We start from the raw sequence: 23,748 nt of genomic DNA on the forward strand, positions 1-23,748 counted from the left end.
TCCCAACCACAATGTGTGTCTATACATTTTATCCTTATGCCTGCCCATGTTGTGTTGTACTCAGTAGGTGCTCAATAAATATTTGAGTGAATCATGAGTGTCCTAAGTTAACTTGATGGCACACTGTAAAGAATCGTAAGGTGTGGAAGGGTTCCCTTCCACACAGCATGAACACCATACCCTTTATGGGTTTTGTGTGGATGGCTTTTTTCCCTCAGTTCATGCTCGCATGGTTTAGGGCTGATCTCTGTCCCTTTCCTCATTCTTCCACAGTTCCTTGTTGAATGTTTGCTCTGTACAGGGCTCTATCTGAAAAGCGATAAGCACTTCTCAATCTTTCAAGAAGACAGCAGTAATACTGCCTTCTTGTTTTGCATTTTCGGGTTCAGGGCCGAGCTGTATCGGGCCTCAGGAAAGTTTGAGCTACTTGATCGTATTCTGCCCAAATTGAGAGCGACTAACCACCGCGTGCTGCTTTTCTGCCAGATGACGTCACTCATGACCATCATGGAGGATTACTTTGCTTTTCGGAACTTCCTTTACCTGCGCCTTGATGGTAAGTGCTGGAGACACTGGCCTCAGGCCACACTACTGCAAATGAAGGGGACATGGGTCCCTGAGCCCCACTCTCAGCCAAAAAGGAGGAGGAACACTGAGAAGTGGGCCTGCAGGCTGAGCGTGGGTCTGCTGTGTAGCAAGCTTATGTCCTGTGTACCCTTCTGATGGTTGACATGATTTGCGCGGTTGTTTGTCCCACATACATATCACCACAGAGTCGCAAACTGGGTTTCCTCCCATTGCTGTGATAAATCACCACAACCAAAAGAAACCTGGAGAGGACGGGGTTTATTTCGTCTCACAACTCCTAGGATCCCACACAGAGGAACACTTCTCTCAGGCTTGCTTAGTTTGCTCTCTTACCCATCTCAGTGTTTGCTCCGCCCACAGTGAGCTGGGCCCTCCCCCTTCACCCATCAATCAAGAAGACAGCTCACAGGCTAACCCACAGGCAAGTCTGGTAGGGACACTTTCTCAATTGAGGTCCCTTCTTCCCAAATGCCTCCAGCTGTGTCAAGTTGACAGAAACCAGCAGCACAAAAACTGTTTAAAGAGGTTGACTAAATTTTTTTTTTAAAGATTTATTTATTTATTTTATGTACAGCATTCTCCCTGCATATGTGGCTGCAGGCCAGAAGAGGGCACCAGATCTCATTACAGATGGTTGTGAGCCACCATGTGGTTGCTGGGAATTGAACTCAGGACCTCTGGAAGAGCAGTCAGTGCTCTTAACCACTGAGCCATCTCTCCAGCCCGAGGTTGACTAAATTTAAGAATGAACTTTGACTGGCCACGGCAGTGCACACCTTGCAAACCAGCTCTCAGGAGAGAATAGGCTGGTGGATCTCTGTGAGTTCAAGGCCTGCCTGTTCCAGACCAGCCAGGCCCACATAGTGAAACCCTGTCTCCAAAAGAAGAAGAAGAAGGGGGAATAAAAGAATGAAATTTGAATATCACATTAATAAAGAAATGTGAGTAGAAGGAAATATACATTTAGGGATATTCCCTAAATTACATGGATAAATTAGATACTGGCCATAGTATTTCAGAGTTTAAAGAGATAGCAGTTTTGAAAGTCTGGCAGTGTGGTCAAGAAGTGTTGTGCAGGGTCAAGAGCAGGCTTTGTCCAGCAAGCATGAGACCCTGAGTGCAGAGAGCCCAGCCTTTCTAATAACCCTTTGCATCTGGTGCGGTGCAATAGTATTGTTAAATGTGTGGGAAGTTAAAATTTATATTCCTTGGAAGGTTTGGGGCTACTTCCGGTCCCATGTGTCCCGTCTTCCCCTTCCCCCATACATGGCTAATTAGAAGTAAACCAAACCTACTTGGTAAATGTTTTCTTTCTTAAGTTTTTAGATTCGTTTTCTGTATGGCCTACCTCTTGGGGTCTTATTAGGTTAACGTCAGCTCTTTTACTCGTAAAGTTAGTTGGGACATCACACTCGATGGTTTTGAGCCCCTTTACTCTTTCTCTCCCAAGTTGCCAGCTGATGAGTGGTTGAGTCAGTGTGAGTACATGTTCCTCGACAGCCTTAACCATCCAGTCTCTCTCTTATCAAATCTGAGTGGTTTTTGTTTTCTTGGAGAGGTGCCCTTTCCCCCACTCCGGGACCTCCTGCCATTGCTCAGGTAGAGCAATTGCTCAGGGTTTAATTTCTTTGATTTCCCTCTGGATTGTAGGCTGTGAGTCACCCTGAGGTGTCTGCCTCAGCACTGACGACACTTCCCGTCAATGTGTTTTGCTTTGTTTCTTTCTGGACCCTGGGAATATTTGAAGCCGTGAAGCAGATGAAGGGCTAGAAAGACGGCTCAGCAACTAAGAGCGCTCACTGAGTTGAGTTCCCAGCATTCGTGTGGCAACTTACAACCACCTGTAACTCTAGCACCAAGGATTCCAGTGCCCCATTCTGGGCTCCATGGGCACTGCACACATGTGGCATACACAAACTCAGGCAAATTGTGCACTTACATTTAACAACGACAGAAGTATCTTTAAAAGAAAGCGCCAATAAGTGATCTCCAGTCTCTCTTGTGTTTGTTCTGCAAATCCAGAAGTCTTTTTAACTATTTGGTTGCTGTTCTTACTGTTTATGTAGAAGAATAACCACTAATGTTAAGGGGGTGCCTGATACATGCAGGAGAAGAGGGAAAGGAGACACACTTCATGGGCATCGTTAACTGTCTCAGTAAATGTCCTTTGTCCCCGTCAGTGCAGTTTCCATTTAGAAGAACCCAACACAGAGCTGAGCTGTGAAACCAGGTTCTAACTTGGATCATCTAGCCTGAGAAATACTTGGTTTGAGCACAGCCAGGGGAAACAACACTGTCTTCGAAATGTGGTTAGCTCGTCCCTCAGCTGTGTTCTAACCAGGATTGCGAACTCAGGCACACAGCTAGGAGCTAGGGAGGCAAGACAACTGGGCAGGTCACCGTTCTGCTTTCAGGAGAGACAACGGTGTCTAAAAGGGCTCCATGGGGACTGGGATACCCAGACTGGCTTTTCTCTACTGTCTGTAAGCAGCAGCCACTCATTTCGGAAGTAAAGAGTGTTATACACATGGCCATGTTAGTATACACCCTTCCAGCTGCACCCCCGCACCACCCTATCATCCAGGTCACAAAACGGCTTTAGATTTTCATTACCAAATTCAATATCTCAACTGTAGCTTCAGGAAGAAAAATCTCTTGCTAAAAGCTGTGTGTATGTGTAAATAATAATAATTAATAATAGTAATATATCTACATACATATATAAAATTCATACACACATGTGCATACACAAGATTTACAAAGATTTACAAAGATTGTGATTTATAGAAAAATTTAGCTACTAGCTCATTGTCTTGTTGTCATGGGGAAAAAAAATTTTTTTTTCGAGAGAGCAAATGGTGGAGTTTCATCCAGAAGATGAAATTTCCCAAGACAGCCAAAGCTGTCTTATCAGCCACGACAGTCTGGCAATGTGTTCCGTGTGTTCCTTCTGGCAAGTTCTGTCACTTTCAGCGCTGTTGCCCCTTGCTGTTAATTGTGCTCCTGTAGTGGGTTACGTCCTGCCTCAGAGTCTGACGTGCCAGGAAATCGACGCCGGTGCGGATCGCATTAAATCCTGGGCACCTGGGCACTCGCCTTTGGATGAACTCTCCCGGAGCCAAACTGAGAAGTTGCTGGTAAGCACCAGAGAGCCAATGCTGGTGTCTACCAACAGGAAAGAGAGGCCGGGAGGTTCTGAATGTTCTCATAGGAAGCACTGTAGCTTTGTGGAAAGCAATGGAACGCTTCCATTTTGTCTTTATAATAAGTCTGATCCAGCTTTCTTAAAACAAACAAACAAAAACAAAAACGATAAACACCCAGAAGCTTCACAGTTGATCTGCTTGCCTAGGGTCCCTGGAGGAGAGCCCTGAGGGCTCCTCAGACTACATCATGTCGACGCTGTTAGTTTGCAGTGGTCTGTTTCGCCCTTGAGGTTATTTCGTCCTAGGTTGGCACATTTCCAGGTTGCTCCTGTTCATCTCTTACTAGATAGTTTTTCAGTGGTTAAAACCTTTGAAGGTTATGACCTCGGAAGACCTAGGAGGCCAGTCCCTGTCCCAGCCATTAATGAACTCATGCTATTACTCCTCCTCTTCCCAGCTTAGGAGGACGTCTGTTGGTTTGTCTTCCTTTCCTTTCAACCTAAGTCAGAGGATAAACCTGTGAGGGATGAATCCTTGTAATTTAGCACCGAAAAGGGCATCACTTACAGACAAGAACACTTAAAGACACGAAGTGTGCCTGGAGCACGTGTAGAATTGGTAGACTGTTCTCAAACTGAACCCTGTGTAGGAGATCAACTAGAGGGGTTGGGAGTTCTTTAGGACTTGGCTGTAGCTCAAGGATAGAGCACTTAACTTACCATGGGCAAGGTCCTGGTTCAATCCCCACCTCCACTAACTAAAGGGTGGGATAAGATCTATAGTTTAGATCTTCAATTTCCTCTAGCATTCATCCTCTTTTTAAATTTGTGGTCGGTCCCCAGAGTGTTTGTACTGGGAGGTGGTTGAACCGGGGCCTAGTAGAAAACCTCTATATCACTGGGGACATGCCCTTCAAGGAGGTGATGTGCCCCTTCCCTTCCCTTCCCTTCCCTTCCCTTCCCTTCCCTTCCCTTCCCTTCCCTTCCCTTCCCTTCCCTTCCCTTCCCTTCTGTGTTTTGTCCTAGTCTCAAGGTAGGCAGCTTCCCTCTGCCATACACTTCTGCCATGATGCTATTCTGTGATGAGTTGCAAACTCGGATGAGACTCACTCATAGACTTTACAAAACTGCGAGACAAAAGGCAAACATTCTGTGTGTGTGTGTGTGTGTGTGTGTGTGTGTGTGTGTGTGTGTGTAGAAAATGGAGACCACAAAGGCTGCGTAGAGAAGTTCTCCTGCAGAACAAAGTGTGTCTTCTATTAGCATCACGGACAAATGGTCTGCTCTAATCTCAGCAAGCCATTTCTGAAAATAATAAAAATAAGATCTGCACGTTTCAGAACCCAACCAGTAAGCCACCCTTCCCCCAAGTCTGTATTTCTGCAGTTCCCCCTAGAAGGGTTTGAGCAGCTCACCAAACCAAAGAGGGGGTGGATCTAATTTAGAAAGGAAAAGGAATCCGAAGAGTATTGCTTTGTTACAGGAGAGCCCAGATCCTCTCTCCTAGTCCCCACTTGCTCTATTTGGGGGCTTGATTCTCTTCCCTCCTGAGGATACTCATTATTTTTGCTAAATGTGAAAAACAGATTCCCCCCATGTTTGGGAACTTGACCCTAGTGAGTAACTTGATTCCTCTAGCTGGAGTCAGTTAAATGTTTTGATCCTCTGAAATACATTGTGGTATATTTTCATCCAAAAGAAAAAGAAAAAACGGAACACTGTGTAGGAATAACATTTGTATAGCAGTCAGGCAGGGAGTTTCATGTAACAGCTTAGGTCTTTCCTAGCATCCCATTCAGAATTTAGCATCCACTTCCCTAGTGAAATACATTCAGATAGAACACTGGTGGAGCCTTGCGATGTCCCCTTCCAAAGTACGGGTTATAGAGAGGGCGGGCAAATATGTTCCAGATGGCTAGAGCAGAACATAGGTGTGGCCGTAGGGAGTGTCACACCCTGGGATCCATGATCTCTGTTGAGACTCTACTGTTTCTTCAGAACTCGTTATCACGACCCTGATATCTAACAGCCTGCCCTGTGGACTGGTGTTCGTTGAGCATCTTTTAATTCAAAAGAGCAGCAAGTTATCCTTAGAAGCACAGAGGGTCACTCTTCCGTATTGTGGCTTCAGGTCTTCAGGGTGGAAACACTTCTTTCTGGTTGCTCATTTTACTATGTTGTCTTGCAGCAACCAAATCTGAGGCAGCAGAGAGGAGCTCCTTTCTGCCCTCTTGGGGGTACATAAGACCTTGCTCTAATGCCTCTCAGCAAAGTTGCTTTAAACCGATATAAACACTTTGTAAGGATGTCAGTGTTTGTGGGTGGTTTTTCAACACTGTTATTTTTAATCCCAGAAAGAAGTTCAGGAAATGTGTCTGTTACTTCTTAAAGTAAGACTCTTCCAGAGTTTGTGAAATCGCAAAGGTATCTGGTCAGGAACCTATAAACACTCCTTTCCTTCCTTTCTTTTTTTTTTTTTTTTTTCTAATTGCAAACTCCTTCCAAATCTACCCAAACCCACCCCAACCATTTCCTCACCGGTACTGAGGAGTGTGGGTGTACTTTCTAAAGGAAACAGCATGTTTGCCTGCTTCTCCTCCTTTTTCAGGCAGGAGTTAATTGGCAAATTTATTTTTCTCTTATCCCCTCAGGCACCACCAAGTCTGAAGATCGTGCTGCTTTGCTGAAGAAATTCAATGAACCTGGGTCCCAGTATTTCATTTTCTTGCTGAGCACACGAGCTGGGGGCCTGGGCTTAAATCTTCAGGCCGCAGACACTGTGGTCATCTTTGACAGCGACTGGAATCCTCATCAGGTACGTGTGTCTTACGTGGGCACCAAGGCTTCCCTCCGGAGAGGAGGGGAAAGATTATCAGTTCCATCACTCACACTTATAGGACAGAGCACACCTCTAAATGACTGGGCAGTTTCTCCAAAGGAGAAATAGCCCAGCCAGTTACTACGACCATTTTCTTATCTCCCTCCGAGCGCAGCTATTTCTGTGGTAGGCCCAAGCCCATGAGGAGCCCAAGAGTGTGCTGCAAAACTCGCTTCTTCAGTCTTAATCTCTTGGGATTGCTGTTGAGCGAATTACATCTGGTGAAGGATAAATCATCAAAAATGCTTCAGGGACTGGGAGTGCACTGTGAGCATAGCTTTCATGAGGCCCTGGGTTTGGCCTCCAGGTCCAGTAATAACAACAAACTCAAGAACATGGCGGCAAGCAATCACCGAACGCTCCCTCCGCACCAGACTCCTGGCCTGAATTGCTTCACTCAGTTTTCACAGCTGCTCTGCAAGGTCATAAAGGTCACTATTTACATTTTTGCCTTTTAGAGACCGAGTCCTGTGCAAGTTAAATAATGTCCTCAAGGACACTTAGTATGGGATAGTTAATGTTGCCTTCAGTTTTCTATATCTCTTAAAATCACACACATACAATCCCGTCGAGTACCTGTTACTGTTATCATATTATATATTATATACTATATACTATATACTATATATTACATATTATGTATTAGAGATATTCTTTTAAAGGAGCTTTTTGGAGGTTCCCCAATAAGTGTTGACTGGATCTTTTATGCTATGGGTTTCCTGACTGACCCTGGGCAGTGGAACATGTGCCTATGAGACATTGGGTAGGGTGATAACAGCCCGGTTTCATTCACATTGTAATCACTCATGGATTCCAGTGGGAAAGACAAACTCAGTGTCCATCTCATGCAGCTACTAGGTGAGTGGCCATCCATAGCAGGAGCATGCTTATCCCATGGAGACAGGGAAGGTTGAGTGGGAGGGACTTCCAAAAGTGCTGCTGGCAGGAAGTGGAGTACAGGGGTATATTAGAAAGAAGCACGGGCCTGCTTCCTATTCCCTGGGGCCAGCTGCACCCCCAGGTATCTAATGCACTGAGCCCGGATGCCTGCGTGTTGAGCCTGGATCTCAGTCATTTTCTGCCACCAGTAAGATTAGAGCAGACCTAAGGGTAGGAGCCTCCGGCAGAGTTTGCTTGCTTTATATTCAGAAACAGTTTTCATGTATTTATTTCAATGTCCCTGATTGCATTCTGCAGCAGGCCGGATTCCTATCAGGGTGACACATCTACAGTTTTCTTCCCACCTCTTTGCTTTCAGTGTCTGAGCTGCCTAGAAGCAAAGGGAGAATGCATGAATTCAGAATTACCAACAAAACCCTGCATTTATCGGGCTCTTCAAACTTGACTAGAAGTTCCATAACCGAGTAACAAATCAGTCAACCATAAAGTCTCCCAAGAGGTTCTCTTCTCAGCTAGGCTCTTGAGTTCAGGCATCATGTCTTAGTTCAGTGTTCTATTGCTATGAAGAGACGCCATGACCATGGCAGCACTTGTAAAGGAAAGCATTTCCCTGGAGCTGGCTTATAGCTCAGAGGCTTAGTCCTTTATCATCATGGAGGGAAGCGTGGCCTCACGTTGGCAGACATGGTGCCACAGAGGAGGCTAAGAGTTCTGTATCTGGGTCTGAAGGCAGCAGGAAGAGAGCTTGACACTGGGCCTGGCTTGAGCTTCTGAAACCTCAGTGATGCATTTCTTCCAACAAGGCCACACTTCCTAATAGTGCCATTCCCTGTTGGCCTGCGGGGGCCATTTTCATTCAAACCACCACATATCAGCACACATAAATGTGGATGATGATGTGTGAGGCTGCTGACTGAGACCCTACACATAAATAGCACAGCAGGGAGATTTCAAGTTCATCCCCTTGGGAGTTATGGACCAGCCTGGGCAACTTAGAGATACATTGTCTCAAAAAGTAAATGCTACCCTAAGAATGTAGTTCAGTAGTTGAAAGTTTGCCTAAAATGTTACGAGAGGTTGGGAGTTACTCTTCAGTACTGCCATAAACAAACAACAAAACCCAAAGTAAAACAAAAACATATAGAAAAACCTCAGAAATATTTATTCATTCTTTGTTATTTATGCTTTTGGCCTAGGGAGACACACGGTCTTTAAATCTTCCCATCCAAGGAATGCTAACTTTGGCTACTTTAAAAATAGACAGGTGATCTAGACACAAAGCCACACTTTTACTTCCCCACCAAAGCTGTAGCAACAAGTTCCCAAGGACTCTTGGACTCCCAGTCCTGACTGTGTCATCTGCTGCCACCTGGTTTAGTGGTGTGGTTTTATCCACGTCTTTTAGGTTGTAGGTTAGAAGACTGTACCTTCTGGCAAGTTTGGTCTGCTACTCCCAGAAAGAGGAGATGAGTTTTCCTAATAGGAGTATAAATATGAAGCTGGTGGTTGGTAAAGGGACTAGTCCTTTCTGCCTCTGGCTCAGGGAGCCCAAATCTTCAGGGTGAGACTTGTTACTGAAATGATTGCTTACCTCACTTCTGGTGGAAAGGTTGATGACACAGAGCCTGCCTGTCTTTGCCTGCTGCTTAGGTATCCTGGTGAAGCTGTGTTGGAAGAGATGATTGGTTCAAGCCCTCCCCAAGGAGGCATTGTAGTTATCTATTTTACATTTGTCCTCTTCAGTAATAATTTGATGAACTAATCTGCATTGTGCTCAAGGGTCAGCACATGATACTGACATGAATCCATTCACAGCTTCCAAGGGCCAACTTCTAACTTAACTAATCATTCCATTTCAAAGGTCCCTGCAGCAGAAGCAGATCTCCTGTGCACACTTTTGACCACTGTGCCTCTGGGTGTCACTGTGCATGGGTGACAGGAACCTGGGCTGGGTGGAAGAGCAAGCTTGAAGCTGAGTGTCAGCTGCGTTACAAGTGCCACACTAGGAGTGCCAGAAGCAGGGCTTAGACCTTTGTCCTTACAGCGTGCTGCTCTCATGACATGTGTGTAAACAGTGCATCAGTGTCAGACCTGCTCCCTCGCCTGGACCATGTGAGAAAAGGGCCACACCAAGACATGTTTGTTTGAGTAGCTATCGTTAGGTGATGACCTCATACATTTATAAAAGATTCACTTAAAGGGATGTAAATGTTCGTTCATAACGTCTACTTCCCACTTACGGCTGTGTGTCATTAAATCTTCTGTTATCTTGTGTGTCTGTGCTGGTGAGTACTGCAGTCTACTGTGCAAGTCTCGTACTGTCCAATGTGTGCTCACTCTTTTGCAAACAAACAAACAAACAAAAGAATGGGTAATGCTTTTTTTTAAAAAAAGGAAAAGCCCTTTTATTTATTAATATTTATGCAAACCCATGGTGGTTTCTTCAGGATAAACTTCCAAAAGTGAAATCTGAGGCAGAGCCACAGCTAGTATGGCTCTTACATTCTGTCATACCAGGCCACGTGTTTGCCCTCTCCCCTCCCCCAATTCTCTAATTGCTGCTAGCAATCGTTTGCATTTCCAGGTATACAGGGATGTGCTTGTAAAACAAAATAGTGAATCTATGATAGGTTAGATCTAGGAATCGTATAGCTGTATATACATGCATGTAAATACATGCATATTTGTGTGCATGTATGTATATATAGTGTATATAATGAAATGTATGTGTTATGTATGTATAAGTACAAAGCATGAAAATACATTTCCATGATGTAATAGTGTTATTAACATATTACAGTGAAGAGACTGTGTGGCTTCCTACTTGAACATGTTTTTGTAGGTAATCTCTAAGTCTTAATTCTGACATCAGATGTATTGGTTTTTGTTTTGATGAAGGGCAAACCTACGGGTAGGTAAAAAATATTTTAAGAGCTAGATTTTGAATGTTGAGGCATTTCAGTTGGCATGGCTAATTTAAGCTCATACTTCCTCAATAGGAGATAGCCTTGAATTTTTCCAAAGACAATAAAAGCTCATATTTTTTGTTCATATGTAAGCAAAATCCAGCCTTTGTAAAGGCCGGTTATGGGACATTCCCCATCTCTTACGTAGCCTCTTAGCTGGGATAGTCCTCACAACATATTGTTCTCCAAAACAGGATCTGCAGGCCCAAGACCGAGCTCACCGCATTGGCCAACAAAATGAGGTCCGGGTGCTGAGGCTTTGCACCGTCAACAGTGTTGAGGAAAAGATTCTCGCGGCTGCCAAGTACAAGCTGAATGTGGACCAGAAGGTTATTCAGGCGGGCATGTTTGACCAGAAGTCATCCAGCCATGAGCGGAGGGCATTTCTACAGGCCATCCTGGAGCACGAAGAGGAGAATGAGGTATCACAAGCCAAAATGAATCTAGCAGTGACCTTTTGTCTCCAAAGGATTAAGAAGTAACACCTCTCCTTTGCTCCTCAAAGAATCCTCTGAGTGTTGATTAAAATGACTAAATTAGCTGCTGTCTTATATCCCAAGCACACACAAACTCGGGAAGGTATTCGTGTCTTCGGAGCTGTTGCCAGAGGACCTTCAAGTGTAGTCTGTGCACAGTCTCTGTCCTCTGAGGGTTGAGTGCCACCAAATATATGTTATTGTATTGTGAGTGCTGCCTCCTATATGAAAGATGTGGAACTGCAGGAATTATACTTCATAGAACTCTGGCTAGGTGGTCTTTTTTTTCTCCCTCTCACACTCCAGAACCCCATTCTCTGTTGCTTTTGGATTAAGGATGGGAATACTTGAGCAATTATAGGGCTGTCCTTCACAGCCTCTTTAGCTCGTGAGTTTGGAAAATGTCACCTTAACTATCATAAAAAGGATCTCTTTAAAAACTGTTCAGAGGCAGAGAAAAATCACCCACCCAAGTCCTAACATCTCTACTTACAAAAATTGCCAAAGTTGTGCAAAAGTGTTTTATCTTTCTTTTATTGAGTCATTCTTTCAGATGACCAGTTCCAGTCATTTTATTTTAAATATTCATTTGAGAACTGGGCATGCATATTTCTGTATAGAGTACTGTCTTCCTTGTGTGTAAACACACATACACACACACACACACACACACACACACACACACACACACACACCAGCCTAAAATGAACCTGAAGTACATTTAAAAACATGTCTATAACATCCAGAGAGGACAATACCAACACCAGTTCTTACCATAAAACTGTCCAAGGATAGACGTATTTGCTTTTGCATACCTGTGCTTAAAAGTTAGAGCATTAATTTATTTTACATATTTGCACAAAATATTATTCTCATTGCATAAATATTAGTTTTGCCTTGTGTTTTTTAAATCCTCTATAAATTAAAATATATATCCTTTTTAAAAGTCTTTTTAATTGAAAATAGATTTTTTTCATGTAATATATTCTAATCATGGTTTCTCCCTCTTCTAACTTCTAGATCCTCCCCACCTCTCCGCCCACTCAAATCCATCTTCTTTCTTTCTCGGTGTCCTCTCGTTTGTGAGTGGTTATCACTGGAGATAGCTTCTGGGTTAGGGATATGCGCCTATGTGCACATCCATTCTCAGAACAGGAATAACATCCGACCCAGGCCCTGTTTGTTCTGCTATATTTTCTGAGTTCACATGTGTGCGGGCGCTGCTGTGTTTGGAAGGCCTTGTTCTTTTAGTGAACTCCATTACTTCTGGCTCCTACAGTCTTTCTGCTTCCTCTTCCACAGGGTTCCCTGAGCCTCGAGGGGAGGGAATTGATGAAGACATCCCATTTAGGATTGAGTGTTCCAAGGGCACTCGCTCTCAGCATATTGTCCAGTTGTGGATCTCTATTTATTCCTGTCTGTGCAGGAGGAAGCTTCTCTGATAATGTCTGAGCAAGACACTGATCTAAGTATAGCAGGATGTTCTTAGAGTCACTTTGTTGCTTCTGTTGCCATATTCTTTTAGCAGAACAATAGTGTTTGGTTTTCCCCTAGGTTCTTGGCTCGTCTAGTCTCAAATTCATGGCTACACAAGCAGTGTTAGGGATGGGTTCTATCTTATGGAGTAGGCCTTAAATCCAATCCGATATTGGTTGGTTTGTCTCACAAGCTTGTGTCACTACTGCAGAGCCCATCTTGTATGCATGTTTATATCCGAATTGGTGCCTGCCTTTCTCCTTTGGTGTGGCATTCAGGATACCTTCCAGGGCTCCGAACACCAGTCAGTAAGGCCAAAGGCTCTAGGTAGGCACCCCCCCCAGCTCAACTTCTCCATGTTCAGTGAGTTGTGTAGGTGCTGTCTTCAGCACTAAGGCTTTGCCATCCGTTTGTGGAGAGCAGCCAGCAGCCTTCAAAATAGTTGAGGCGTTAGAGGTTTCCATGGGACTGACTACTTGGGTGCATGTAACCCATTCCCAGAACTGGTGTCTGCATTGGTGATGAGAGATGTCACATGGGGCCCCTTCTTCCCCATTATTTGGTGATTCCATTTCGATCACCTTCCTAGATGTGTACATTTTAGGAAGCTTCTACTGAATTAGGTTTCCATACTACCCCCCAAATGGCCTTTAGTTTTAACCTTCTCTCTCTGTCTTCCCTCCCTCAATCTTTTCCTCTCTCCCTATCCATTTGATCCTCTACTCCAGTTCCTGCCCCATCCATCCATCTGTAATTATTTTATTTCCCCTTCCTAGGGAGATACATACACCACACACACACACACACACACACACACACACACACACACACACACACACACACGACACCTATTGAGTGTCAGGAAATGGTGAGAAGCAAAGCTGGTCATATGCACCTAGACATCCGCACACACATCTAAAACCTTTTAAAATCTGGAGCAGTTCACCATTTCTGGTTTTTAAAATTGAAAATTTGATGCAGACTTAGGAATTAGACTATCAGGTACCTTTTGCTTTACTTTATACGTGTGACCATTTCCCCCAACACTGTGGGCCACTGAGATGGCTCGGCAGGTGCTTTCCAACAAGCCTGCCAAACTGAGTTTGGTCACCGGGACCCAATGTTGGAAGGAGATAACTGATTCTCACAAGTTGTCTTTTGACATCCACACACCACATGTATACATTCTCATAATAAATACATATCGAACAAGTACTATGGTCAATATATTAAATGCATTTCAGATACTAATGTGATACATTTTAGTCTATTTAAAATCTAAGTGGCAGGTGCTTTGACACAGTGATGTGGGAAGAGCTGGTACTCAGCCAGGAGTCGCCACTGCATTCTTACTTATTTTTTTTAAAGGCCTTGTAAAAATATTTCTTGACCAGGTGAGATGATATGCAATGAAGCTGGGGGTTTTCTAGCTTTCTTAAACCACAGGGAGACGCTGATCTCTCTCAGACCCACAGATCACCACATAAGGTTGCAGGGGAGTTCTGTGCCAACTGTTTCTCATTGTTAGCAGCCTGCTGGGACAACAACTGTGTCAGACAACTATTACCAGACTCTGGTAGTCTATGCCCTAATGAGAAGTCAACCGGGGACCTTGCAGACATCAGTGGAGGGCATCTGTGCCAACAGTCCAGGGCAGTGCAGGGTGCCATGATCACAGCTGGCATGAAGGATGGGGGGACAAAGAACACAGCAAGATTTCTTGTAAACTTCCCGGCTGCTTTGTGCCCTGGGTACTTGGGTCTCTGTGAGCAGCTGTCCTGCCAATTTCTAGAAGAATCTGCATCTTGTCTGAGGACAGCTATGGCCCCATTGTGTGAGGCCAGAGTGCTGCTGTAAGAGTTAAAACAGTTAAGGTTGGCTGTTGGGAGTGCTTTAGCTAGGAACAAGATCTTGTTCGGTTCAGTTCTGATCCCATCCTCCAGCCAGCCTGCTTCCTTGTCAGATGAAATGTAATATTTAGAAAGATTGGCTCTGATCAACTTGGAGGGGAATTAAATCGGAAGGGTTTTCAGTAGTAATGATTATCTTGAATCCTATCCTTTATTGGATTGCATTTATTTCTAAGAGTGATTAAGTCCCAAGGCATCTTGGGAGCTGACGTCCTCTAGTTACGCTGCTGGTGTGTGTTTGTTTGTTTGTTTGTTTGTTTACTTATTCATTTTTGTAGAAACCACAGCATACTGTTCATTCCTAAAACCTTTGAACTATTTACTAGTTCTCTGAGAAATTAGCAGATAATGTGCCTTTGTTTAACAGGATATACAAGGTAAGAACTATTAGTATTTATGTAATCACTTTCTGTATTTTATTCAAATTGTTTTAAGTAGGTGGAATTTTGAGGTATTTTTATATTGGTAGTTTGTAATTGTGTCCTAACCATAGCTTTAACCATCATCAATAGTAATGCCTACCAAAATACATGTAGATTCAACTTATCTTAAAGATTCTGTATGTATGTATGTATGTATGTATGTATGTATGTATGTATGTGTGTGTGTATATCGCCTTGTCCTGGTGCATAGTGACAAAAGTCTCACTGTTTTGGGTAGATCTTTGAAAATAAACATTCAACATGACTGCAGTATTTGCAGCACCGTGAGTAGATTTACTAGAATTAACATCAAATAGTTGTTCCTATAGCTGGCATCCTCCCGGTGAAGTAGATGTCACGCCTATGTTACAGATGAGGTCATGGGGGCGGGGAGACATTAAGTAGCTTGCTTTAAAAGTAACAGAAAAGGTCCACACCCAGGAGAGCTAGTGTTTCTTAGAGAGCAGATTTCCCACCCTAGACAGATTTCCTGCTGGAAAGACGGTTTGAAAAGCTCCTCAACTTCTCAGAATACCAATGGCAGGTACTAAGCCGGGTTCCCTTTCTGTCCTGAGAAGTAGGACAGAATGTTCCCCCACAGGCTATCCAGCCTCTGTTCTTAAAGCCTCTTCAATAATTCTGTTTCTGAACCCAGGAAGAAGATGAGGTACCAGACGACGAGACCCTGAACCAGATGATTGCTCGCCGGGAAGAAGAGTTTGATCTTTTTATGGTAATGTTACAGGAATCATGGGAAACCACTGTCTCTCCCCCACCCTTCCCCACCTCCCCTTTTTGTTACCCAGACAGCCTGCAGCCTGTATTCTGGGCAGAACCTAGGTCCTGAAGTCTGTGCTTTGCTTTTGGTTCAGAGTCTGCAAACTGGCTGGATATAGCCTGCAGACATATTGTGTTTGGCCCACATAGCAGTTCTTGAAATTTAGAATTTGTTGCCAGCATGAAAAGAATCCCGATTCCTGGCTTCCTTTGGAAAGTGGAAATGGGGCGGTGTTTGGCCCACAGCTCTGTGAGGAAGCAGTTGGCCAGAGCTGAGTTGCAGCTTCACCCTCAGCGCAGGCTATGTGGTCCATAGTTCACCAGCGAGCGACCCACTCCTCATCCCAGGCCAAGGTCAGACTGGACAGCTGCCCATTCTCGTTGCTTTCAGCTTGCAACTGTGGCTTAGCCAGCCTCTTCCTGAATAGGAGCAGGTGAACAAGAACGGCCTGTGAAGTCGTTGTAGGGAAATTATGTAGGCACAGGAAGATACAGCCTTGGTTAGAAGAGCAAAACCTGCTTCATGTTAGACGAGCTTGGTGCTTTAGAATTCATTACCCATGGCTTTAACCTTGAAGTTCCAGGATAGGTAGCATTTATAAGTTTTCTGAAACCTCAATTTGATTTACATGCGAGGTGTACCGCGTGCCATGGTAGTTCTGGAACAGGCCCAGTCTGTGAGGGAGACTGCCCAGCAGCTGGAGAATGGCGGGTACTGCCTTCTTCGGGCTTTCACACTCTCATCTTAAATGACCAGAGCAGTCCAGGGCACACGGTGCTTATGTAATAGATTACCGAATGAGTGGTGATGTTTGCGGTTTCGGGCTTTGTCCAGATGGCAGGACAGATCCAGATGAGTAAAGTGTAAGGCAACGTATTAGGCTTCCTCCAGAGCATTCAGTCATTTTGATTTTCATCTCAGGCATTTAGCCTGACTGTGGAGGGAAGGAATACGTGTGCACCATGGCTGTGGTATAGGCAGGCACACTGAAGAACCCTGCTCACAGGCATCAGTCAGGAAGCCCTGGAATCCTGGATAAGGCACCCTACATGAGCAAATCACCTGGAGAAGAGACATGCAGTAAAGATATGATTACTGGTGCCGGGCTATAAGGCAGAGCTATGAGACCCCTTTAACCAGAAATTACAAGTTTTGAAGAGACTCCAGGAAACTCCCCTTTTGGGCTCAATCTCAGCATTAAGGTTTGCAACTAAATTCAGGACCTTTATTAATATTATTCTGTAACATTGCAGGCCAAAGAAAACACAGCTAAGCCAAATACGACCCAATGGATTTGCAATCTCTGCCTTTTTAGCTGAGGGGGTTGAGAGAATAGAGCCGAGGCTGTGTGGACGCTTAGGTCATTTTGATGGGATGCAGGGGATTTATTAGCTTGTGTGGCTTTTGTCTAGAGGACACAGATTATGCCCACGCATGACGATTCACAATAAAAGACCATCATTGCCTCTTTCTCAGGCAGAAGAACAGGCAGCCATAGCGGTGACTCCCAGCTTTAGGAAATGGATTTCTTCCCTACACAGGTGAAGAAGCCATTTTAGGGAGACAGGGCATTAATGTGGGGTTCTGCTGTCACTCCCCACATTTATAGGTTAAGCTTTTAAATAAATTGGGGATACACATCAGAAGCCAGTGTGTATCTTGGTGGAGCTTACTAAGGTGTAGGTGACTGGGTTACCCTGAGGCAGAAAGGCTTTCCCAGAGCTCACTCAACACTGCTATGGCCTCCCATACTCGCAAATTAGCTTAGGCCCAGCCATTTAGTGCTGCTCTGTTCTTCTTTGAGGCCGAGCTTTTGTAGAAATTGCAAATCTCAGACAAAGCCTGAAATTCTGTCCAAGGCCCAGTCTTCCATTAACAAGGGAATGAGTATGTGACCCCAAAACAGGCTCCTGACAGACCAGACTGCCTGAGGAATGAACGCACTTGTTGTGTGTAAGCGCCTGGACTTTGTGAGCTCTCAGGCCTATCTCTTAAGTGTTAGCATCTATTAGGGAGCGGGGAGCTATACTGGTTTTTATTGGGTTTAATTTGTATACCTTTGGCCACTAAGGCTGTTCATTAGCACTTCCACCAGGGGGCAGGAAATAGAATTTGAATCAAAGCCAGCTACTCTGATAAAGAGTTTAGCTAGTGACAAACAGGAAAGGAATGTGAGCTGGCTAAGCCCCTGGGTCATACATACCTAAAGTCTTCATCCTTTATTAAGAGTTAGGTCAGTGCCTCACATTAATAGAGACTTATTATTTCAATGTATAGATTCTATAAACAAATAGTTTCTTTAAAATGATAATCTTTCTTTCAAACAGTGGCCTTGCTTGCCCCTTCTAAAACCAAGACACCAAGTAGTTAATGGACCTTCTATGCTGATAACCTGTGAGTTTTACCAAAAAGTTTATATGATAGCAACATGCTTCAGATATTGATCTTGGACCAATATATAAATAGTGGACTTCTAGAGGCCGTATTTGCTACGAAGGCTAGAAATAGTTATAAATGTTAAGGTTTGTAATAAGGCCCAAGGATGAATACATCCAGGTAGTAATTAAATAGAAAAGTTAGTGTTTTTATGCAGTGCTGGCTTAAGATGTTCTACAGAGGTATTGGGGGAGTAGGGTCTCTAGAGAGAGATACAATCATTAGAACTTGCACCTTATCATACTTAATTGAATCTACCCTTCTTTTTAAAAAAATCACATACATCAGTTATTTTTATTAAAATTAAAGATTTATTCTATGGTTGTCCTACTCTCCAGTTATAAAACAACCTACTGTGGTCAATTTACAAGCTCTGGTCTAGGAATCGGGAATTTGATCTACCTCGAGCTTGAAGTGGCAACATCTTGTCACAGAGTAGGTCTTCGGGCGGTTGTGTTCTTACTAGTCATCTGATAGCTCTTAGGAAGTTGCCTCATGCAACCTCTGTCTAGGTCCTGCCTTAAAGAAGCATCCTTTCTCTCATTGTCAAGCTTCCATGGGTAGAACGTGTTTCGGAGCCAAGCATTAGACGGCTGGATTAAGCCAAGCATCGCAAGCTAAGAATAGCACATGGGAGAGCAGGGCGGTCACATTTATCTGCCAATGGGATGCTACCATGCTCCAAGCTTACCCTGTCTTATAGACAGAACAATTTCCAGAAATGTTGAAACATAGTTTAAGGAGCCTGGACGCTTAACTTTTAAGTCACATTTGGGTTCAAGAAGCAATTATTCCCTTACATTTTTATCAGTTTTAGCTTTTAAGAAAAAAAAATCACTTTATTCAATCTGTGTTTCAGTATGGTATAGAACCAGAGGAAGAGGGAAAAGGTAAATAATGAATTATTAATGACTTATTTCCTCGTTGGGATGGTCTGGATATATGTAACTAGTGTAGAGAGAGCGTAAACAGTGCATTTTGGGTTTTCTTGTACACGTTTCAGATTATTTGGCTACACTTAAAGCCATGTGCCCGCGGCTCATCATTTACTGAGAACCAGATAGGATTTCTAGAACAAAAGCAAAACTCAGAAAGGCACAGGCTCCTGAGGGCCACAAAGGGAAGGCATTTCACGTGTGTCTTGACGAGTTGAGAAGATACTGACTGTAGGCTGTTGTGTTATAATAATTTCCTAAGAGCTGAACTTTTAGGAAGTAAAGAATCAAGGAGTATGGTCCTTCCCTAACCCCAACTCAGTCCTGAGAAGCCAATACGTTGGCAACCTGACCAGGGTAACCATCCGTGTCTCCTCGATATGTAATTGTGGCTAATACCTAATTGTACCTGAGTACCTCTGAAATGTTTCTCTCTGTTCCTTTAAAATCTCAAATCCTCTTCATAAAGACTTTTTGTATGTGCTCCAAGAATCCACTTGTTTGGGGGTAGCAGTGGATTACACACGTGGGGCTCATGCTTAAATATTTTCCCATTCATTTATTTTGCATATGGTATGTGCATACCACAGTACATGTGTGGAGGTCAGGGGACAACTTGCTGGAATTGGTTCTTTCCTTCCATCCTCTAGATCCCAGAGACTAAACTCCGGTTAGCAGGCTTAGCAGCAAGCCCCTTCACTCCCTTACTGGCCCAGGGCTCACATTTTTTAAATGCATCCTTTGTTTGAATCTCGTACACACTCCTAGGCGAGGAAGAAGAGTCCTGAAAGAGGGAAGTTTTTTTTATGTAAATTCAAATGATGGGTATAAAGGAAGAGTCGTCCATGTACACCTGTGCTTAAGGATGACCTAGAACAAGCCGACTAGGATGAGGGGCTGACGTGGATACTTCAGCAGTAGAAGACAACTTCTGGAGACTGTAAGTTCTGCCATACAGAATCCTCTTCCCTCAGTGACACTATCGTCCCTGTTTTCCAGCGCATGGACATGGACCGGCGGAGAGAGGACGCCAGAAACCCGAAGCGCAAGCCTCGCTTGATGGAGGAAGATGAGCTGCCCTCCTGGATAATTAAGGATGATGCTGAAGTGGAAAGGCTCACCTGCGAAGAGGAGGAGGAGAAGATATTTGGGAGGGGCTCTCGCCAGCGCCGGGATGTGGACTACAGCGATGCCCTCACCGAGAAGCAGTGGCTCAGGGTAGGTGTGGCTTTTCAAACTTACCTGGTGGCTGGAGTGTTTTCAGTGACTTGGCTGGAATTCTCTGCCCTGGTGGCAGAGTTGCTGATGGCGTAGCCTGGGCTCCTGAACATTGAGGGAGTCTTCCTTGTGCAGCAGTCATTCTGTGTTTCCAGGCGGTTTTTAGGGGAGAGGAGAATTGGCTGTAAGAAGTGAAGATTATTAGGGCTGTGAGACACATGAATGTTTTATGGTCAATTGTCTGGCCATGCCTCACTTTCTCAGAATGCACGAGGGGTCCTTAGAGATTGTTTTAATTGTTCACCCTTATTTCACGGTCTTTAATCATGGATTTAATTCTGCGTGGCCTGCCCAGAGAGTTCAGAGGCAACGTTGTTTTCTGTGTGATTTCTGGCTCTGTGATTTCATGGTTAGAGCGCATTTAGATTTGGATGGTCCTTTGTACTATTTGGTTTTGATGAAGAAATTGAAGCCCAAAAAAGTGCGTGTGACTGTTTGGGGCGCACAGCCGGATAGAAATACAGAGTCAGTGGCTACTGGTGTGTTTGCATGTCAACGTCGGCTCGGCGCGATTGATCTGTTTTAAATAGCGATGATACCCAGACTAAAGTCAATGGTGGTAGGGAGAAAAGAAAATGTTATTTTAAAGTTTGTGGGGATATTTTTTTTATTCCCTCTTCAGAAAGTGGTAATTTCTCATTTTGACCGGGACTGAAATCGCACGATATTCCTCTGGGACCCCAGAAATATCAGCATGCTCCTACCAGTCATGTGTGGGAATATCAGGGCCAGTGGGGTTCAGCCGTCCTTTCTATTCTTTTGAACAGACTTGGTACCTAATGGGCAGAACAGCCGGGGACATGCTTCCCAGACAGGGCCAGCAAAGCAAGTGCTGGAAATAGTATGTGCAGTTGGGTAAAAACCAAACTAAACAGAAGCTAGTGTTGGGCACCGTCCATTTTCTCAAAGGGAATAAAATTCCCAAGCCTTGTGAGCCAAGGATTTCAAGGCCTGGGTCGTAAGAGGGTAGGTGGGGAGAGGGGAACTGGGGAGGGTTTTGTGGCTGGATATCTGAGGCAGATGGCCTCCGTACCGCTGGAGGGATGCTTCTCTCAGGGCGCTATGTAATGACAGGGATGTGACCTGAATTTCGAAAAGAGGGTGTCTGTGGGATTCTGCAAAGAAAATCCAAGAAGGCATCACTCATGTTTATGGTTGAACAATTGCATATGAAATGTAACTTGTGTGTGATTGTTTCCCTGTCAGACCCAGGCAAGGGTTCCAATGGCCTCAGAATGCACCTCTGCGAATTCCCTCTGTTTGACTGTTATGATTGTAGTTTGGTTGGGTAATTAAGACTCATCCTAGAGTGTAAGGAGATTTCGTTGAATATTCATTTCAGAGCTTGGAAAAATTGGATTTCCTTTCTCTTTATTAAAGCAATATATTAATCACCTGAAGTGTTATTACCAGAGAGGAAATAAACATAACGTAGGCCCACAACTTCAAAATCGATTTTTTGATATGAGTAATCTCTAGATGCGATAGGCATATTAACCCTGTTTATTGGTCAAGGTTGTAGTCGAACTTATCTTGTGCTTTATAATCGTAGAAAATTACTCCTAGGAAGGATGACAACATTAATCTCGGAGGCCTCCGTGTTAGGCTAGCTTACCGTAACTCATTTTATCCTTCACAGTACCCAACATGTACAGAGACTTAGTGAGTGACTGCAGAAACAAACCTTAATCCTAGGAAAGTGGAAGTTACTGGCTTCCCAGCAGCGCTTGGAGAACTTTCTAAGTGAATGCAGCAGGCTCATTCAGAACAGAAAACCAGTTAGTTTTACAGAACTAACTCCTCTATGGAGGAAACTCATGTGTTTTGATTTTATCCCTTAAGGTGCCCTAGCAGTGTGTCAAGTCATCCAGGAGGGCAGAAGCCGTTCTCAGCACAGCTTTAGTGGGATGTACCTTGTTGGCATTCTTTTCAAACACTGTATTTCATGGTCTGGATGTCTACTTGCTGTTCCTTCCGGAAGACAACTGACACCCGGATCTCAACTCTTGAGAGTTACAATCCTGTGTTGTTGTTGACCCAGAAGCAATCTGAATATACGGCAATTAAGTATTTGCTGCAGTAAAGTGAAATCGAAGGGGCTCTTAGGCTGGGTGTGTAGAGGAGATGCCCAGTTCTGCTAGTGATTGGCGTCTCTCGTAGTCACAGCCAATGTGGCCTTGAGAGGGAGACTGGCAAGTACGACAGGGTAAGATACGCTCCATTGAGGCTGAAATTATTCTTCCTCCTGGCAGCACTGTATAAAGCCTGCTTGGCTAAGGCTTGGATGATGCATAGAGTCCCAGAGTTGGAAGGCAGAGTTGGAAAGCGGCTGAATGGGGCTGTGGCCATCCCGTGCCCAGCCCACACTCTATAGAGTCCATGCCAAGAGGCTGGCTGGCCCTCGAAGGCAGTACACTATCCTTTTGTCTTCTGAGCCCTGAAGTTCAGTATCAGCCTTGAAGATTGGTTCTTCCTCCCGCTGACCAGAATTCTCTTTCCCTATAGTTCCTCCCTGACCTTGAATCTATGCCCTGGAGAGAACAGAACAATGCATTTCCTGTCTTCACAACACAGCCTCGTGGGTAAAATATACACAGGTTTAGTCTGGCATGGACTTCCCAACCCTCCTCTTTTGAACTTTTCCTCATCCTTCAAGGCTCAGTCAGTTCATTGGTTGTCTTGGAAGATAAACACCGATTGCACATCCCGGTGTTGTCTTGCGTTTCCTTGTCTGCCCCTCTCTCACAGCACCATTCTGGGTTCCCAGCATTCTCAGGCTTTGTCTGACTTCCTGGCTAGTTGGTAAGCTGGATCTGGAGCTGTACCTTATTAGAATTTCAGTCTTCCACGTGCAGCTATTATGCGCCACTGGGTGCCACAGCAAAACAGACCGTACCGTAGAATGCACAGATGGCTCTAACCCCTGCTATAGCAGAAGTCCCTAACTACACCCGTCTGTGAACCAAAACCGTAAGTCGGGGTTGTTCCTCAGGCATGAAAAGCCCACGGTGATGGGTCCTGGGTGAGCACATCTTGTTCTTCATGGCATTTGTCATGTAGCCAGGCTGGGTGAGCATTTGACAGATTGGTCCGTCTCTGTCCACATGCGCTCTAAGAGGGGAAATGGCACGGGGCAGGGGTGCAGGAGCCCATCTGGTTGTGCCTCATCTGTTCCACAAGCTTTTCCTTATGTCCTGCTGTGCAGGCCTCCTCTGTGTGGCCACCTCAGCTCCCTAGAAGACAGAGAACCATGTGGCTGAGAGGCCAGGAGAGCAAGAAAAGTGTGGATGACCACCTAGCCTTCTCACCTAGCATCTCAGCATAGTCAGGACAAGTGTCGATGGTGATGTTGCTGCTTTCCCGACAAATACAGCTTCCCCACAAACAGGTTTTATTCTAGAATTGGAATACGCTAAAAATTTCTCATAGAATCCTGGAGAGAGTCTCTTTAGCTGCAAGGGATTTTTTAAAAGCATTTTCCCCCTTGATTCATAATGTTTTAAATGAGGAGAATCATAATTTATTTCAAACACACCTTGTGTTGTTGTTGTTGTTATTTA

At 44.4% G+C, this 23,748-nt stretch overlaps 1 protein-coding gene across 29 annotated transcripts in view; it reads left to right on the plus strand.

Annotated features, from left to right (window-relative positions):
- Smarca2 (SWI/SNF related BAF chromatin remodeling complex subunit ATPase 2) overlaps window positions 1–23,748 on the plus strand; it is a 167,491-nt gene that overhangs the window by 92,263 nt on the left and 51,480 nt on the right. For all 29 annotated transcript variants that reach the window (XR_015632072.1, XR_015632078.1, NM_001429134.1 and 26 more), the window contains 5 exon segments: window positions 390–556; window positions 6,385–6,548; window positions 10,672–10,899; window positions 15,417–15,494; window positions 19,910–20,128. Coding sequence is in view for 27 of the 29 variants with exons in the window: in NM_001429134.1 (NP_001416063.1) it covers window positions 390–556; window positions 6,385–6,548; window positions 10,672–10,899; window positions 15,417–15,494; window positions 19,910–20,128 (856 nt within the window). In the remaining 2 variants the exon portion in view is untranslated.

Source organism: Rattus norvegicus, chromosome 1, assembly GCF_021556685.1.
Source record: "Rattus norvegicus strain SHRSP/BbbUtx chromosome 1, alternate assembly SHRSP_T2T, whole genome shotgun sequence".
NCBI lineage: Eukaryota > Metazoa > Chordata > Mammalia > Rodentia > Muridae > Rattus > Rattus norvegicus.